At 43.4% G+C, this 17,466-nt stretch overlaps 2 protein-coding genes across 4 annotated transcripts in view; one reads left to right on the plus strand and one right to left on the minus strand.

The window, feature by feature from the left end:
• Nucleotides 1-63: 63 nt before the first annotated feature.
• LOC103626684 (probable gamma-aminobutyrate transaminase 3, mitochondrial) lies at nucleotides 64-6,127 on the plus strand. The gene is made up of 7 exons (XM_020538049.1): nucleotides 64-182; nucleotides 3,126-3,371; nucleotides 3,965-4,055; nucleotides 4,150-4,228; nucleotides 4,448-4,563; nucleotides 4,648-4,746; nucleotides 5,749-6,127. The coding sequence occupies exons 1-6, from the start codon at nucleotides 64-66 to the stop codon at nucleotides 4,720-4,722; spliced, it is 726 nt and encodes a 241-aa protein (XP_020393638.1). The 3' UTR covers nucleotides 4,723-4,746; nucleotides 5,749-6,127.
• A 4,177-nt stretch (nucleotides 6,128-10,304) lies between these two features.
• Nucleotides 10,305-17,466, minus strand: part of LOC103626686 (calcium-transporting ATPase 5, plasma membrane-type) — a 57,293-nt gene continuing 50,131 nt past the window's right edge. For all 3 annotated transcript variants that reach the window (XM_020538441.3, XM_008647081.4, XM_008647082.4), the window contains 6 exons: nucleotides 12,494-12,539; nucleotides 12,274-12,408; nucleotides 11,943-12,050; nucleotides 11,767-11,858; nucleotides 11,064-11,146; nucleotides 10,305-10,896 (listed from right to left, as the gene is read on the minus strand). In XM_020538441.3, coding sequence (XP_020394030.1) covers nucleotides 10,841-10,896; nucleotides 11,064-11,146; nucleotides 11,767-11,858; nucleotides 11,943-12,050; nucleotides 12,274-12,408; nucleotides 12,494-12,539 — 520 coding nt within the window. In that variant the 3' untranslated portion in view covers nucleotides 10,305-10,840. The remainder of the gene's footprint in view (nucleotides 10,897-11,063; nucleotides 11,147-11,766; nucleotides 11,859-11,942; nucleotides 12,051-12,273; nucleotides 12,409-12,493; nucleotides 12,540-17,466) is intronic.

The following is a 17,466-nucleotide window of genomic DNA, read 5'->3' on the forward strand; positions in this document are numbered from 1 at the left end:
GGCTACACGCCTTACCCGCACGGAGCCTGGAGGAGCATCACTCCCTCCACCTACACGAAAGACATGACCACCATGGATTTTTGGAGGGATGGAGGTCCCTGCGCCGACGGTGGCAAGAAAGTCAAGAAAGCCGAACATGAAGTGGCTCCCTACAGCGAAAGTATCGCCACTGGTGAGTGCTGGTGAGCGAGCCATTGGAGTGATGAGTGCCTTTTGGCACACTAATGGTCCCCTACATGGCGCGCCAACTATCATGGTTTCAGAAACCAGAGGACAATAGAATTTGTGTTCGGAGGGGAGAGCTAGCGCGGATTCACTCCGAATGGTGAATCGCAGGGATTCGAAGAGAGGGGTTGTGAGACGGTAGGTTATACTAGTTCATGCTTGTGCCCTAGTACAGTGTAGTGTTGATCGTAGTATTGTCTGAATAGTGTTATAGCTTGTGCGTGTGTTTTGAGAAGGAGGAGGGCCTACCCTTTTATAGTTCAAGGGTAGACCTTACAACAGGGACTTGTTTGCTATTCGTAAGGGGGCGCTCTGCCACCACGGGTTGAGGTAGAATTCCCGATATCGTCCGTAGGGCCATGCATAGCCGTACTGTCGATATGGCGTATTGTCCTGCCTGCCTACCATACGGGACCCTGTAGTGAGTCCTTCGTTGGTGTCTTCGTAGAAGTGTGTGGTGGGTCAAATGGGTCAGCCCATGACGCAATCGTGCGCAGCGCAGCTCTGTCTGTCGTCATGAGCCCCACATCACCTGCCCACATACGTTGGCATAAGCTTGGCATGGCACATCGTCAGGTCTTCCCTTATATGTGGGCCACTGTTTGTACTCTGTGGCTAAGGTCCCCTTGCGACTGAGGTTGACTGACCCCACAAGTTAGTGGGGGCACATCTGAGGTCGTACGTGGAGGTGTCCGATCGTGCTTGATAGTGACCTCCCAGTGCTCCTTTGGTGTCCTGCACGTATGTCTGGACGTGGGTTGGTGATGACATGTCTTGTCGGATGTTGTCGCGGGTCAACAACATTGGGCTGGGTCCTTCGCCTTGCAGGGTTGGCTGGTTCGGAGTTGGTCGGCCGCCTCGCGGGGTTGCTCGGTGGAGAGTTGCTCGGCCACTCCGCCATGCAGGGTTGCTTAGAGGAAAGTTGGTTGGTCGCTCCATCTCGCAGGGTTGCTTGGTAGGGAGTTGGTCGGTTAATGGGCCAGAAGATGGTTGTGGGCTTACTTTTGGGTACCCCATTCCCGACACATCCGATTGGTATATGACCTAAGACGTTTCCAACCGTTCATTTATATGGTCACCTAAAATATTGTTCTGTATTGTAGACTATACTAAGTAAAGTTTGAATATAGAGATAGAGAGAGTAAACTCTTAGCTGACCGTCTTAACAAACCGATTGGTACCAAGCAAGGCTGGCTTCAATACGGTTGAAAGCGACCGCCGGAGCTACCGATTAGCAGGCAACTACAACTACTCCGTACTCGCCGGCCGGCCGAACCCTGGCCTGCTGGACATTAGGGATGAAAACGGGACGGGTACCCGGAACAGGTATCGGATACGGTTACCAAAACGGGACGTAATTACGGATACGGATACAGGTATTTTGTTTGTCGGGACGGATACGGGTATTACCCGGATATTGAACCTCGGATACGGGTAGGATACGGAATCACTAATACCCGGGCAGTACCCGAAAATCTCGGGTCGGATATGGGTACCCGGAATTTGGGTACCCGTTTTTTCTTTTTCTACATAATAGAGTTATAAAATCATAACTTTTACATATGAAATCGGATGAATATGAAATCGGATGAAGATAAAGTTTATATGAAAATTGTAGAGCTTGAAGAGATCTATGACTTTGTAATACATCAATTTTTTGTTTAAACAATATTTAATAATTTAATTGTATTTTGATAATTTTCTATGACAAGAAATTAATAATACATAAATAGCCTAAAAATCGTGAAATTTTACGGAGATACAACATATGTCCATATGTAACCATAAAAAATATTTGGATCATAAGATCTATAAGATGTCCACGTTTCTTTCCTTTCACTTTCACTTATTTGTATGAGTTACATGTGAAATTAGTGTAAGTATCCAAGTTTCAACATAATCAGTACTTCACTTTATCATTTTCATACGAGGACTTGAGTTATCTTCATATAAAATGTTTATTAGTTTTTGTAACTTATTTGCAATTTTTAGTGAAACTAGAATATTTTATGAATTTTAAATATTGCGGTGTTGGTTCTATAATGTCCTTGCGATAAGCAACTTTGAACTGCATGATGTCAATTTTCACTACACGACGGTTGATCTTTAGCGACCCTTATTAGGTACCAACTGTTGGTTGCTAAAGGTTAGGGACCGACGGTCAGTCGCTAAATCCTTTTATAGCAACGGTCGATTGGTCGCTAAAAGTCTAGAAATGTAACAACTTATGGTTGGTCGCTATAGATGTTGTCGGGGACTAGCGGTGGGTCGCTATAGAGCAAGGATCACTATCAAATCTTATAGCCTGAACGTACCTATAGATGTTAGTGACTAAAAATTAATTAAAACAAGTAAACATTGATAGCTAAATTGTAGTAAAGAAAAAAAAGAATTGTAGAAAAGAAAAAAAGAATTATGGAAAAGAAAACTGTAACACCATAAAAATCATAAAATAAAAATAATGCATTTAGTTATTAAAGATATTTATGGTAATGAATTTTCTTTTAAGTGTTTGTTATGTATTTGCATTTGGAATAATTTTTTTATTGCCCATGATTGATTTTTGGTTATTGAATAACATTTCTTCTTAAATGAAAATCCTAGTAAATAAAAAATATAATAATTATTAACACAAAATTAATATTTTATTTATAAATAATTTTGGTTTAATTACTATAAATTTTAGGGTTATTTAAAAATATATTTCAAATTTAGAAAAGGAAATAAAAAAAGAAAAAAAACAAAACCTAACCAAATCGGCCCATTAAAGCCCAGCCGCACTCCCCTAACCCTAACCGGTCGCCACCTAAACCTAGGGCAGCCGCCGTTTGTTGTCGCGAGCGCGTTCCTGCCCCGCCACAGCCGAAGCTCCCAGCGTCCTCCTGCAGGCCGAGCTGAAGGTTCAGCGCGCCGGTGGAGTTCGACGATGAAACTCCGTCACGTCATACCTCTCCACCTCCCGTCTTCCAGACGTCTCCAATCGAGGCTCCCAGCGTCTCGGAGAAGAGGAGCAGCACGGCACGGCGGCTGTGGCGAGGAAGGCTCCTGTCCCATCCCAACCCAGTTAGCAGCCGTCCAAGGAGGAGGAGATCCAATCGGCGTGCGGGCGTCCGCGGTCCATCCATCGATCCAATTCCAATCTGCAGGTGAGCAGCTCGTTGAGATTCCCAATCAACAGCTCGAATCGCCTGCTCTCCCATCCTATTGAATGAAACTATGGTATAGTGGTTTGCCTAGTTATTATCTCGAATTAATTTGTAAAGATCTCCACTTTGGTTTGATTTGATTGTTTCTTCAACTAGTGGCATATTGTTCTGCTTCTTACGTGATTCCATTAGGTCTCTGCGTCACGGCTTGTTCGTGGAGGAGAGGTCGAGAATTTACTAAGTCAACATCTTGTTTTAGGTCATTACTGCATTTGGAAGACTAGGGACAATGTTTGGATGTGATATGTATAATATTAAACCAGATCTTGTTTCCATAGCCAAGGTTAGTTCAATATAAAATACTTATTAATTACAAGAGAACTTCTTTATAAAATTAATGGTGAACTTAATGCACTTTTCCCCCTAGTAGGCTCTTTCTTCTGCATATATGCCAATTGGAGCAATTCTCGTTAGCCCAGAAATAACGGATGTAAACTATTCTCAGAGCAATAAACTTGGTAAATCTAATCCCATCATGGTAAATCTATTCTGTATATATGTGTCTGATTAATCCTTCATATAATGGTCGTTAGGGAAAGGAATATTGTAGAACACGTTAACAAAATTGCTCCAAGGTTCCAGGAGGGAATCAAGGCCTTCTTAGGCAGCCCAATTGTTGGGGAGGTGCACATCTAAATGAGAAAATTCTTACTTTTACATACTTCAGAGGATCCTTTCTTCTTGTTTATACTGATACATTGGTTGCTCCTCCATACAGATACGCGGTCTGGGACTGATACTTGGAACTGAATTTGTCGACAACAAATCTCCAAATGATCCATTTCCAGCTGAATGGGGTTCGTTGTTTTATTGATCTCATGTCCCCTTTTCAAACATTTCAGAAGTAATCCAACTTTAAGGCGGCCCAAAATTGTTCTCTGAAGAGTTAACTTAATGTTATGAATTAGCGTAGCATGTCGAGGCAAAATTTGTCACTATCCCCAGAGTTAGAAGAAACCTTGCCGAGTTGATTAATGGTGACAGTATATTGATTTTATTACGACTGGTAACTCCAGGTGTTGGTTCGATATTTGGCACGGAGTGCGAGAAGCGTGGGATGCTCATCAGGGTGGCTGGGGACAACATCATGCTGTCACCCCCGCTGATCATGACTCCCAATGAAGTCGAAGAAGTAAGACCATTTTACAGTCACTTTTTGCCTTACTGATACAATCATCTAACCATCATGAGACTGACAGCCTGATTGCCCTCTTAGATCATAAGCAAATTCGGCGATGCTCTGAAGGCTACAGAGGAACGGATTGGAGAACTGAAATCCAGGAAGAATTAGCCGATGCTACTGGTTGTAACGACGGTGAGGATGGTGATGGCAGTGTCCAATATATAGTATATTTTCAAACTTTATTTCGGTATAGTGCTGGGCTGGAACCTTGTAGTCGGTTGCATAGCGACAGTTGTTTCTTGTTATGGAGCAATAAGGAATGCATCTGCTTAATCAGAGTAGCATACCCTTGGCTTTGTGGTATAGTGTAGGGCCATAGTTGGATCCTTCATTGCGAATTGTTACTTTTGTTGGATCATGATGTTCAGTTCAGTCATGTACCATGTTTAGTGTTCTTATCATTTTGCTTTTATTTTCATTACTGTTTAGTTGTATGTCGGTGTGCTAGTTTAATTACCAGAATATTCACAATACCCTTTGACGGATCTATAAGTGGATCAAAGGGGGGCTAAATAATTGAAAGGTAGAAATTTTTATCAGTCATAAACTAAATAAACAACTTAATAGATGTAATGATGAATAGAAATAATAGGATACATTTAAAATGATCGGGATGACATATAACATAGTGTTTCTTGTGGACAAAAGGCACTTTAGTATTTTTTTTATCTTCCATGGATGTAAACAAATGCCACTCTATGTAGCAATTTAGAATCAATTATTCATGCCAAAAAATTGGAATTGGCAATCAAAGTGGGATGAACATGAACTGAAGTTCTAGACCATAGAACATCCTGTACCTCATTGGCTCACTGCAGCAGCTAGCATACCAACAGATGGGGGATGAGAGCGGCGGTCGCCTGGCCGGCTAGACACCTGCCCGACGCCACCTAGGGATGTTATTCCCTTTGAAAGGTGATCAGCTGGGCGCCTGCTACCTGACCGCCTGGGGCCATCGCTCCCCTTAGGGCTGGGGGTCACTGGCCATGTCCTTGAGGATTACCTGACCGGCTTGTGGAGGATAGATGTAGTTGTTTGGTAGTCTACTATATGTCTATATGTAGCTGTTTGGTAGTCTAGATTATATAAATGTAGATTATAATTTACTTATTGCAATTATCACTTGTCTTGCAGACATGCAATTGAAAATGACAATTGATCTTTTTTATGGGCGAAGTGTTGAAGATGGCTTTGGTGAAGGAAATGTCTTGTTAGCATCAAGTAAGTGGCGACATCACAACCCCTACAAGCTTGTGCCTTAAAACAAAAGGATACAAGAAGTTGGAGTGCTTTTGTGAAAGCTTTTGCGAATCACTTGAAACGTTAGTACTTTTGTGAATGATTTTGTAAAGTGTTTGCAAATATGTGCAAAACATAATAACATGTGTAGGTTTTGTGAATGATTTTGTTGTGGTGCCTGTTGATGGTTTATGTATGTGGATCTATCATTGTGCAATACTAATTAAATTTGTATATCTATGTGATTATGTGTATAAAAATTGGTGATTTGTGATGCTTTTGTATATATATAACAGTTGTTAATGCTAATTAATGATATATTATCATTATTAACGACTATAACTAGGGGCAACTTTCTGTTGGTTGCTAAATGTATAGTATAACGACTCACGATTGGTTGCTAAATCTATAGTACAACAACCCACAGTTGGTCGCTAAATATACAATATTAACAACGGACGGTCGGTCGCTAAAGAGATGTCGGTCGCTAAAGCCTTTAGCGACGGCACTTACAGCGACCATCCTTATGGGTCGCTAAAAGTTTTTAGCGACCAACCGTAGGTCGCTGAAGGCCGTTTTAGCAACCAACCGTAGGTCGCTGTAAGTGAACCGTCGTGTAGTGTTTACCGGTTTCCTTTCTTACATCTGATCTATAACTTATGGATGGTTGGACAATTAATATCATCGGATGAACTACCCGACAATTATCCGGTACCTACCCGAGTAGTATCCATTATCCGTTTCTTACCCGTCCGGATTATTACCCGGTCCCGTCCTGTATCCGTCTCGAATCTTAACTACCCGTATCTGGTTCCGTATCCGAGAGAAATACATTACGGTAGGATACAGGATGATTCTATATCCGGTTATATTCGTCCCGTTTTCATCCCTACTGGACATGCAGCTACCTGCGCGTGCATTCGTTCCAATTCAACCGGCCATCGCGCATTCGCGCGCCGACCACCGACGGTGCACTGTTGCGCCTGACGGAAGCGACGACGAGGTGAAGGCGAGTGAATGCACGCACATCGGGCCGTACGGGGGACCCTGAATTCCTGCCGCCAGGCTAGTAGCTCGTGCGTGAGTCGTCGGCATCTGCATGCATGCAGAATCCGATGAACAATGGAGCGCGACGCGTCCGTGTTCATGTGTCTATCTGGAAACTCCCAAGCCATCCATCTTTGCTTCGTTCCTTGTCACTATATATATGTCAGGTCCATCCGTCCATGCATGGATGCATCTCATCAATTTTGTCGTTGTCCGTGTGGAGTATACAGACAGCAGTGTTTATCATTTCCGGGGACCAGATCGATGAGTATCCACTGAACCAAGCAGAGCGACAAATTAAAGAGCAAGCCGCAAGCGTCAAGCGAGCGCGGGTCAGTTGGTGGCAAGCACACGAACATTCTGAGTAATCTCAAGACAATTATATATACACACACTAACATTCTATCAGTTTATCTCAGTCGCATGCATGGTTAGGTTTTTGTGGTAGCAAAACATGTAAATCCAGGCTCGATCAATCATGTCTCGGTGGACACTCGCATTTACAACTTGTTTTGTTTTATTAGTGGTAGGAGCATGCAACTCCCTCTCAAAATAAGATCCTTCCTTTTTATTCGAGAGCTTATTCTACTTTTAAGGGTTTTTGTTTTTTAACTAAACTCTATGAAAAAAATCATCAAAACTAAAACCCTCAAATTCAATGAAACATAGAATGACCCCTAGACGACTTATTTATGTGTCTGGACCCTTTGTTCGACGCTGAGATAACACAGCTCAAAGCCATAGCCTATGGCGTCGAGCACCCTGACCCGCTGGCACGCGAGTGCTGACGCGGCGACGACGTGGCACCTAGCTCGACACCATAGATCTTGGTGCGAGCTAGGCATTACAGATCTTTGCGTCGAGCTAGGAAGACCTATAAATCGGTCGTTTTCTGGTCGAGAGCTGTGTCCAGCCATTTGAATCCTACGTTTCAATCTTCTTCCATACCGCCCAGAGGTGCTCCAATCTTCGTATTCGAGTTGAAAAACTTTGAAAACCAAGGTATGTTGTCTCACTGATTCATTTGTTACGTATATTGCGTTGTATGGTTTCGATTAATTAGTTTTGATTATTGCTCATATTTCTATTAGTTATGATTCCTAGGAATAATGGTTCATATGATGGCTACAGTTTGGTAGATAGTTTGTGAAAGACTTGTATTTATAAGTTAAAATCATTTCTCGTTTGAGTACTCCACGTAGGCACGTTAGTGTCGTGCGAATGGCTCATAGACCTGGTCCCAGCGGTAGGGAGCCGACGGCCGTAGTCAGTGCCCGGCTATGACGAACCACTCATGAGGAGCGAACTCTCTCGAACGACCGACGGGTATGTGTGACCACATCCACAGCTGGAGTAGGTACACACAACCTCCTAAGCTCGTGGACCTCGATGATCGACGACAGACCTCGCAAAAGTTGCCTACAGAGGAAGGCCAACACTCCAGAAGCCCATCTGTAACCTCCTGTCGTGTCCTAGTCAGTCAGGGAGGGCAGAAACATCCACGACCGGCGGTGCGACGGTCGGGCGCTGGCTAGCCTGGGTGGGGCGCAGGCGGGTGGCGCCGGTCGGGCCGGTGAGGCACAGCCGGTAGGCGGGCAGCGGTTCGATCGGTGGGCTTGGACTGAGAATGGAGAAAGGAGAGACGACGCCTGAACCTAAATCCTAGCTCGGCGCCAAGATCTGTGGTGCCAAGCTAAGGGGCACGTCGGCGTCGCGTCAGCCATTACTGGCCATCACGACAGTTATCTCGGTGCCACAGCCTTTGGCGCTGAGATGTGTTACCTCGGCGCCACGCGTCGAGCAAAGGGTCCAAAAACGACATTAATTCATATAGGGGTCTAAACGTGAAATTTAAAAAAATGTGCTAAAATAAAAACAATCGGTATAGAATGATGCATACGACCTATTTGCCATCCTCTTTCCTACCTTCTTTTATTTCTCCTCATTGACAAACATGGTCATGCTAAGAGTAAGTTTAATAATATAGTCAACTGCTGGCTATAAGGACCTTTGTAGTCTATCTTATAGCCGATATATATAGAGTTAGCCTTTTACAATTAATATATGTTTCACTTGTCTCTTTCACAAAATTCCTGGCTCCCGTGTATAATTAAGCTAGCTATTAGTTTGTATCCCGCTCCTCCTCTCTTTCTTCTATGTCAGCATTTAATCGGCTTACGGCCAGCTATTATACTTGTTGTAAGAACACGACTAGTAAGACACATAGCCATGCTAAGGGCATGACCGGAAGAGAAGGACCGAAGGAGTCAGGGAGGGGCGCCATCGGGAGGTGGCGGTCTTTGGGGTGGGGGTTAACCGCAGAAAGCTAAAAGGAGGGATTCGTCGGGTGTGGATATGACATCAATTTTGAATTTAAGCAATGCACAAATCAACAACAAGGTGTTTACGGTGATATGACAATCAATCTCCAGTTATCAGTTTGTTTTCCTGTTTATGAGCATTCATAGAGGTAGAATCTATGGGCATACGTACTCCGATTTTGTGAAACAAGTCGTTTTGGGTATCGACAGTCTAAATAAACCTTCGGTCGCTACCTTTTGCTATAAAATATAGTGAATATACAGTAGTCAAAGATTAAAATGTTTGATTCAAGACAACCGCAGAGCAGCCGCTGTACACGATCTGCCTCCATTCCTCTGTGGCTCTGCCAGTTGCTCCAACGGGCTGATGCATGGTTGGTTCTGCACTCCTGCAGGCGGCAGCTACCTCTCCATGATGATGCATGGTGGCACACCATGCATTGTCCAGAGCTCTTTCTGCCAGGTGAGGTGGGGGCACACACGGCACAACAGCATCCGGTGTGTTACAGGATCCAAGGCCTTGTAAATTAGTACTCCATTTCAGTGAGTTCACCAAGGTTAAGTCAGTACCCTATTGAGCCGATCCCTCTCCGCGGTTCCCATTAGCTCCACCAGGCTTCTCGTCGACTGTTTCCACTAATGAAAAAGTCCGCTGTGCATCTCGTCCAGGGAAAGCAGGCATCATGATTTCCTCCGGGCCGGGGAAGCATGGATGACCACCATGTGCCCTACTTATTGGCTCCGCGACATGCTTAGGCACGTCCCCCCTAAACAAATCGAGAGACAATTTGCACGCATTGCATGCCTTACCTTGGTACTTTTGCAAAAGGTTGCATTTGATACTTCGCCCCTGTGACATGCTTAGGCATGTTGTTTTCGAAGCTTTATATCAACTCAACGTAACCGTATTGTTTTTGAAAAATAATAAAAGTTTCCTTTATATAAAACACAAACAGTAAAAATTTCCTTTATAAAAAAACATAGCTCCTCTTGGGAATATGTATGGCCGTACCATGTGCTCACAGCTACCCCCCCCCCCCCCCCCCCCCCTTGTATCACATCAATGATGGTCACCATCAGAATTTGCTTATCTTAGGGCACCATAAATATTTTTGTTATCACATACCGCCAATAATAGTGGATTTACACTCGCAATACATACCACCAGTCAATTTCTGAAATACAATTATGGCATAGCAAAGGCAACTCTAACAAAATCAGCCAATTACTATTAGAGTGTTTGACAAAATGTTCTTGATTGCATCTAAAAGTAAAAATGATATTAGCGAAAAGGAGCTACACTCCACTCCTGCCAAGAAAAACTGTTTATAGCGCCTTCCCCAAATGATTCTGGGACCGACTGCACAACTTGTGCAATAAACCACTGGAGGTCCTGACCTTCGTTAGGCTACAATAAACATATTTTGTTTACAGTGTTCAAATTCTAGATCACGAGTCAGCAGAGGTTTACCTCCCCGATTGCTGACTACAGCCATAGAATTCATAGCCAGGCAACAAGGTAGGATGGTTAGAAAAATCAGCACCCAAAATTAGCCAACACCATCTATGTGCACCAACACTAACACCTGATAATTTCGAGAAGTTGCTCAAGAACAGCTTCACACTGGTACTTCCATTCTGTCATCCTGAGTCTGTTGTGCTGCACTCTCGCCACCTGCACATTAAGGGGTCCAAAGAAGGTTACATATATTCATCAAGTATACAATAATGGCTGTTCCAATAAACAAGCAACGTAAGAAGCAAACTGCAGCTCATGCAGATGCACTACAGTCCCAATACCTAACCAAAAAAAAAGACTAGATGAGAATGTGAGATCCTTACGTTTAGGCCAACACCTTACAATGAGATCCTTCAATTCAGTCCTCGGAACTGGAATGAATTTTCCAACAAAAGCCAAGGGCCAACTGCATAGCCAGGCAATAGTTAATTACAAGCAAGCTACAATCAACCCTCTAGGATACCTATCAGAAATTAAAGCTCATCTGTTTAAATTCAAACAGCTAGCAGATAAATAATTAGACAATCAAATAATCCTAGAAATTATACGAAACTAAAATGACAGAAGCCACCACTGCCAAGATATATGACCGCAGCCTGTGGATCAGGACAGCAATATCATTGTGTGAAAAGAGGAAAGAGAAGAATGTAGTGGACTCCACAGAAGGGAAGAGACTAGGGTGCTGCGGTTTGACCCAATCGTCCTCCCTGACACAAACTTTTATTTAAACGAATCTGACATGAAGTTATAGCTACAAATTGTTCTCATCATAATAATACACAATAGGGATATCACCCGCCAACATAAGCAAAACCACCAGCAACACTGGGTCCAAAATTAAAATGTAACTGGTGGTACAAGTTCAGGAATAGGATGTTTGATGTTGTATATATGGAGGTCGCCTGTTCGGATGGATGTTGCCCACAAGTTCAGGAGGCTATTAGATCTCTCAATCAAATTATTTAAGAAAACATAGCTTACACCTACAAAACAATCAAGGTTCTTAAAGTGGAAAAGGTATCTTACCTTAGAAAAGCAATAACTACAGAAACAAGCCAAAGCTTCCAGTTGAGTCTCACTGTTGATGTAAATTTCCCGAGGAACTCAATAATTATCACCTGATGTAAACAAGGCATGCCAGCAGGTGTTATGTCCTTATAATCCTGAATTTATTGCTAAAACTATCTACAACCCCTTCATACCTGCATCACAACAGTTATGCTCACTACTGCCAAGAAAAGATGATTTCTTGAAACTCCGGAAAAGATGTTCAGTTCTTCTGGTTTACGAGAATTGACCTCATTAAACACCTATTGGGAAATGTGAAGTCAAGAATTCAGGGTTCATCAATTCCAAGAATGGTTTACACATATGCTAGTGGTTAATTACATATTACTACCTCCGTTCTCATATATTTGTCACCCGTTAGTTCACTTTTGAACTAAAACGCGACAAACGGAGGGAGTATATTACATGCTTCTAATGAAGACAAATCTAAGAATAAAAGAAATCAGTTGTCCAAAAATTTATTACCTGGCACAATACAAATGTGTTGAATATAAGTGTATTTTTCACTTTACTAGAGTGTCCTAGTGTGTCATGAGTCAAATGCAAAAGATCCCGACCCCTAAAGTTGAGAGTCAGAAGAACAGCAACTTGAAAGACAGCCTGTGGTTACATAAACATCAATATTCAGCAAAAAGTAGTTCAGTCACAGTTTAAAGTTAGGAAACATCTGGCAGGATCTCAGTACCTGAATAAACAAGTTTCTCCACATGATATTAGTCACAAGAGGTTCTCTACATCAAATGCACAAGAATGTTAGCCATTTAAGCATATACAACAAACAATTATGAAAAAACGTCATGGATCTTTAGTTTTAACTTAATCTAAAATGAAATCATATAAAGAATATGCTATTTCTTGGGTGATGTGCTTCCTTCACCAGGAAATCACATTTTCAATGCAGACATAGTATAGCCTTAAGAAAGATATATGTCAAGCTAAAAGGTGATGCTCAGTAAAAGGTTATACAGACCCTGATGAACTAGTAACAAGTAATAAAAAATACAAGTGACAAATAAGTAATAACAATAAACACGTCATTAAAAAAACTCAAGCAACCTAGGAGTAACTAGCAGATGGGGTAATATCCTAGTGGTGAAGACGGCAGGGTACCTGTCACCAAGTCACAGGTTCAAACCCTGACCCTGGGTTTTGGTAATCTCTCTCCGTCTAGAGATGAGATCATGAGATCTCCTTTGCCGATTGGTGGCGGAAAGTAAGTAAGAAGATTCATAAAAGCAAGAGAAAGGGTATGAACAGCGTCATCATTTTGGGGGCCTGGTGTTTATGGATTCACCATAACAAGGCAGTCTTCAATTGAGAGAACTCTTCGCTGAGCACTATCAGATGCGTCTTTATTGATGAGATGGGGTGTTGGATTAAGGCCGGAGCTAAACATCTTCAGAGTTTAGGCCTTGAGGTCACGCTTAATATACACATGGCCTAATTTTGTCGGGGGAGGATGTGGTGTGTTTGGGTGTTTTTATTTGGCCTGTTCAGCGCTCTGTACCTTGGTCCATTTTGGACCCTTTCTTCTCTAATTAAATGATGTGCAGCTCTCTTGTGCTTTCGGAAAAAAAAACCTGACCCTGCACAGAAAAAATCCCCTCGTTGTTCATCATCCACTCTCAGGCTACGACTCAGCTATGCTTCACCCATGCGTCTTTATTGATGAGATGGGGTGTTGGATTAAGGCTGGAGCTAAACATCTTCAGAGTTTAGGCCTTGAGGTCACGCTTAATATACACATGGCCTAATTTTGTTGGGGGAGGATGTGGTGTGTGTTTGGGTGTTTTTATTTGGCCTATTCAGGGCTCTGTACCTTGGTCCATTTTGGACCCTTTCTTCTCTAATTAAATGATGTGCAGCTCTCCTGCGCTTTCGGAAAAAAAACTGACCCTGCACAGAAAAAATCCCCTCGTTGTTCATCATCCGCTCTCAGGCTACAACTCAGCTATGCTTCACCCTCGGGCCTGGGTGGGCCTTTGTAGAGTGGGCAACTTAAATCGGCCCATTAGTGATGGGAGGATAGGGTTCGGGGGTTTCTCGGTTGGGACCGTTGTTGCTGCCTTCTATTAATGAGATACCGTGAGGGTGGTTCAGCCGAGTTTTTAACCTAGGAGTAACTAGGTGGCATTGTACAACAACAGCAGAGCCAAGAAAGACTTTTAGTCCCAAGCAAGTTGGACTGAAACCACGGGTCAAGGTTTAGACATATGGATAGTTGTTTCCCATAAACTCCTATTCAAGGCTATTTCTCTGGATACATTCCATCCATTCAAGTCTCTTTTTACTATCTCTTTACATGTTGTAACACCTCGTCCAATCCCTGGACTGGCGGTACTTACTCCTGGCAGCTCTCTAGGATCATATATTGTACCCACAGACCAACACGAGTCTTTTGTGCGCACTTTGCCCTCACTCATGCCCACCCGAGAAAACTTCCAGGTCCATCACCCATTTGAAATTGCTCCAAGCCAAGCACGCTTAACTTGGAGGTTCTTTCGAGATAGGCTTCCGAAAAAGAAGATGCACATTATTGGTATGAATTCTCTATTAATTCTATTACGCCTTGGGCCAGGATATCCCATCACAGGGGCCAAGATATCACAATCCACCCCCCTTAGAAGACCGACGTCCTCGTCGGTCAACCTCAATCCAGAAACCTCCCCTCTTTGCCACGTCTGTATGTCTAGTGTCGTCATATGCCATGTCATGTGACCACTCTGGGCCTACATGCGTCATACGCCATATACCCAAACCCCCTAGCCCACACACGCCCGTGAAACCGCGAGGGTCGGCTCTGATACCACTTGTAACACCCCGTCCAATCCCTGGACCGACGGTACTTACTCCTGGCAGCTCTCTAGGATCATATATTGTCCCCACAACCAACACGAGTCTTTTGTGGCGCTTTGTCCTCACTCATGCGCACCCGAGAAAACTTCCCGGTCGGTCACCCATTCGAAATTGCTCCAAGCCAAGCACGCTTGATTCTTTCAAGATAGGCTTCCGAAAAAGAAGGTGCACCTTATTGATATGAATACTCTATTAATTCTATTAAGGCTTGGGCCAGGATATCTCATCCCAGGGGCCAGGATATCACACATGTCAACTGTTAGAGTGGACACACTAACCAGTTCAACCCAAAAGCTTAAGCTTATGGGAGAAGGTAGTCAATCCACTTATACACTTCAACACTCCCACTCACGTGTAACCAGAGAGAAAGGCACAAACACAGCCAGAGAGAAAGGTGCAAACATGGAAATAAATGGGTAGAAGCACAAATAAAGCCTCTGTCAGGATTCGAACTCGAGACCTCTAGCTTTGATATCATGTTAGAGTGGACGCACTAATTAGTTCAACCCAAAAGATTAAACTTATGGGAGAAGGTAGTCAATCCACTTATACACTTCAGCATCAACTTCGGCCCTCACCTGCCTCTGTTCCCATTGCCATCATGCCTTAGGATCCCACTACACACCAATGCCTCTAGTTGTCTCCGTTGGTCTTCGCAAAAAGCATATACCAAAGAATATCGTCTTGTATATCACTTGTGACCTTATCCATCACCAAGGCAAAAAGATAAGGTCTCAAAGTTGACCATTGATGTAGTCCTACTCTAATATAGAAGTCATATGTGTCACCATCACTTGTTCGAACACTAGTCACAACATCATTGTACATGTCCTTAACGAGTCCAACGTACTTCGTTGGAACTTTATGTCTGTCCAAAACCCACCACATAACATTCCTTGTTATTTTGTGATAAGCCTTCTCCAAGTCAATAAAAAGTTAAAAACCATGTGTAGGTCCTTCTGCTCCCTACACTGCTCCATCACTTGTCTTAATAAAAAAATGACTTCCATGATTGGTCTTTCGGCCATGAAACCACATTGGTTCATAGAGATCCTCGTTATTCCTCTCAGAGCATGCTCGATAACTCTCGCAAATAGCTTCATAGTATGACTCATCAACTTAATTCCTCCATAATTGGTACAATTTTGAGTATCTCTATTCTTATAGATCGATAACGATATACTTCTCCACTTTTCACACATCTTGTTCGGCCGAAAGATATGATTGAACAACTTGGTTAGAAATACTATAGATGTACCCAAGGCATCTCCATGCCTCAATTAGATACCATCCGGGCCCATCGCCCTAACCCTTTCATCCTTTTTAATGCCTCTCTAACCTTAGATTCTTGAATCCTACACACAAAGCGCCTATTGGTGTCATCAAAAGAGTCACCCAACTAAAAGAGCGTGTCCCATTCTTTCCATTGAACAATTTGACAAAATGTCCCCGCCATCCATGTCTGATCCAATCCTCCTTCACCAAGAGGTGCTCCATTTTATTCTTAATGCACTTAACTTAGTTGAAATCCCATGTCTTCTCTCACGGACCCTAGCCATCCTATATGTCCTTCTCTCCTTTGTAATCAAACGTTGGTAAAGATCCTCATACGACCAATCCTTTGCCACACTTATAGCTCGCTTTGTTGTCTTCTTTGCTACTTTATATACTTCTCTATCTTCCGAATGCAAGTTGTCATCTTCTCCACATGTTATTTGTGTCGTATTCCTTCCAATTGCCCTCTTTGATGACCCTTTCCTTGAAGTCTTTTGTCATCTCCCCTTTCAATTTCCACCATTTTGTTCTCGCAATCTTGACTTGTGTTGTATCCTGACAGAGGGGCCCGAACAAAGGAGATGGCAAGAGTGTTACAACACGACAAATGCAGAACAGTGGTTCTCAAATGTCTCAATCATCTCGTCACCCTGTCCAGCTGAGGGTATTAATAGGGTGACCAACGGGCCACCCCCTAAAGTACGGGCTTGCTCTCGGCTACCTGCTGCATTCTAAGAATATCTTGTACAACAGTGTTGTTAGGGGCGGTTACAGACCTCATGTTACAAACACCTAATTACATACCCACACTAGAATTGGGGCATATTTGCTACCGACAGGTAGGCCTTCCATAGCAAGAGGGGCCCAACGCTGTTGTAGCCTCGACGTTGTTCATCGACCCTCCAAGTGGGGGAAGTCTTTGAAGCCTCCGACAGGGACCATGTGTGATGCCCGAGTGACGAGGTCTAAGTCTTCGACTTGCTAATCGGCGAGGTGTTCGATAGCGCTTCCACGTCTTTCGATCGATCGTTCAGATGGTTGACGTCGTTGATGGAGTCCGCCTATTTACTGTCACATTCTTCACCCAGAGCAGAGACCTCATCGTGGCCTTCGCAGCCTTCAACATAAAGGTAGTGATCGTAGGTTTGGTGTGTCATATTGAAGGGTCTATCCCCCACGAGGCAAAGTCTCCTTGGTAGCCCTCGTGACCCACGAACCCTGTGCTCATAGGAGCGAAAACTGACGATTGATTAGGCAGAGTCGGCTGGACCGATGATCGAGGTCCCGTTCGACCTTTTCCCCAACAGTAGCCCCCAAGGGCAAGGCTCAACTTGATGAGTCAATCCCGAAGACTAGGTGCTAGTTCAAACACTACCCTCGATCATTGGTGAGCAATTTCAGGGAGCGATATCTTTGTGACCATTGGCTGGCTGATTGATTTGGTTGATTGAGTTTTGTCATCATTGTTTTTATTTTTGGGTTTTTTGACCTATACAAGGTGTCGCTCGGTTAGGGTTTGGGTTACGC

The sequence above is a fragment of the Zea mays genome, chromosome 5 (assembly GCF_902167145.1).
Source record: "Zea mays cultivar B73 chromosome 5, Zm-B73-REFERENCE-NAM-5.0, whole genome shotgun sequence".
Classification (NCBI taxonomy): Eukaryota; Viridiplantae; Streptophyta; class Magnoliopsida; order Poales; family Poaceae; genus Zea; species Zea mays.